Genomic DNA, 1,228 nt, shown 5'->3' on the forward strand with positions numbered 1-1,228 from the left:
AACCTAGAAGGAATTGATAAATTCCTAGAAACGTACAACCTACTATGACTGAATCTTGACATAGGAAATATGAACAGATCAATAAAAAGTAAGGAGATTGAATCGGTACAGTAAGTCCCCTACATATGAACCTTCAAGTTGCGAACTTTCAATGATGCGAATGTGTGTTCGCAAGTCCAATCACATTAAGTTATTTCACGTGTCTGGCATACTTTTTCACGTGCGTGCATTCTCTACAAGTGGTTGTGCTTTTGCGTACTTTACTGTGCAGTACTGTATAGAGAACAGTAGTACAGTATCTTTGTTTTAAGCCCAGGATGTCCAGAAGAAAGCATAAAAGCACTGGTGATGTAGCTGGTACTGCTAAGAAGCACCAAACGATAACGATGGAAACAAAAGTGAAAATAATTGAGAAAGTGGAGCGAGGCAAAAAGATGGTAGACGTCACTCATTCTTATAACGTGAATCATTCAACCATTGGCACGATTCTAAAGAACAAGCACAAGATCATGGAACATTTCAAATCTGCTGTGCCAATGATGTTGACAATAATATTGAAGAAGCGTGGAAAAGGGATGGAAATGGAGAAACCTCTCAGTGTGTGGATGCAGGATCAGTATCATCGTCGAGTCCCTCCCAGCTTAATGTTGATTCAAGAGAAAGTTAAAAGCCTTTATGAAGACTTGAAGAAGAAACTCGGCGAAGAATCAGAAGGTGCATCTTTTAATGCCAGTCATGACTAGTTTCATCGGTTCAAGGCTAGAGCCAACCTGCACAACATAAAAGTAAGTGGCGAGGCAGTGAGTGCAGATGCATAGCTGCCCAGTAACTTCCTGAAATGCTTTGAGAAATTACAGTAACTGAAGAACTGAAGCAATTCACGATGCAGGAAATGGCAAGGAGATTTTCTTTATTTGAGAAGGCACTGTTAGTTTTTGAAGCACAGGACTCAAACGTACAATGGTATATGAAGGTTACAGTAGCCGTTCAGAATGCAATCCAGTGCTACCGTGTCATCTATCAGGAGAAGAAAAGAGCTACTCCCCAGACATCACTGGATCATTTTTTCAAAAGGGTTGATAGAACTGAATCCAGCAAGGAACCAGAACCTGTGCCATCAATGTCGGGCATGAGTGAAATTACAGCTTGTCCTCCGTCTCCTTTTGCTGAGGATCCTTCAGCTCTACCGTCTCCCACCTCCTGTCCTTCATCCAGTCATTAACTCTTC

At 41.4% G+C, this 1,228-nt stretch overlaps 1 protein-coding gene across 1 annotated transcript; it reads left to right on the top strand.

Moving 5' to 3' along the window:
- The first annotated feature begins 317 nt into the window (after nucleotides 1–317).
- On the top strand, nucleotides 318–743 carry LOC138414019 (putative CENPB DNA-binding domain-containing protein 1). The gene has a single exon (XM_069540515.1). The coding sequence runs from the start codon at nucleotides 318–320 to the stop codon at nucleotides 741–743; it is 426 nt and encodes a 141-aa protein (XP_069396616.1).
- The last annotated feature ends 485 nt before the right edge of the window (nucleotides 744–1,228 follow it).

Source organism: Delphinus delphis, chromosome 1, assembly GCF_949987515.2.
Source record: "Delphinus delphis chromosome 1, mDelDel1.2, whole genome shotgun sequence".
Classification (NCBI taxonomy): domain Eukaryota; kingdom Metazoa; phylum Chordata; class Mammalia; order Artiodactyla; family Delphinidae; genus Delphinus; species Delphinus delphis.

Bases quoted from the DNA above. Each gene is read 5' to 3' on its own strand.
- LOC138414019 (XM_069540515.1), top strand. From the start codon at position 318: ATGTCCAGAAGAAAGCATAAAAGCACTGGTGATGTAGCTGGTACTGCT.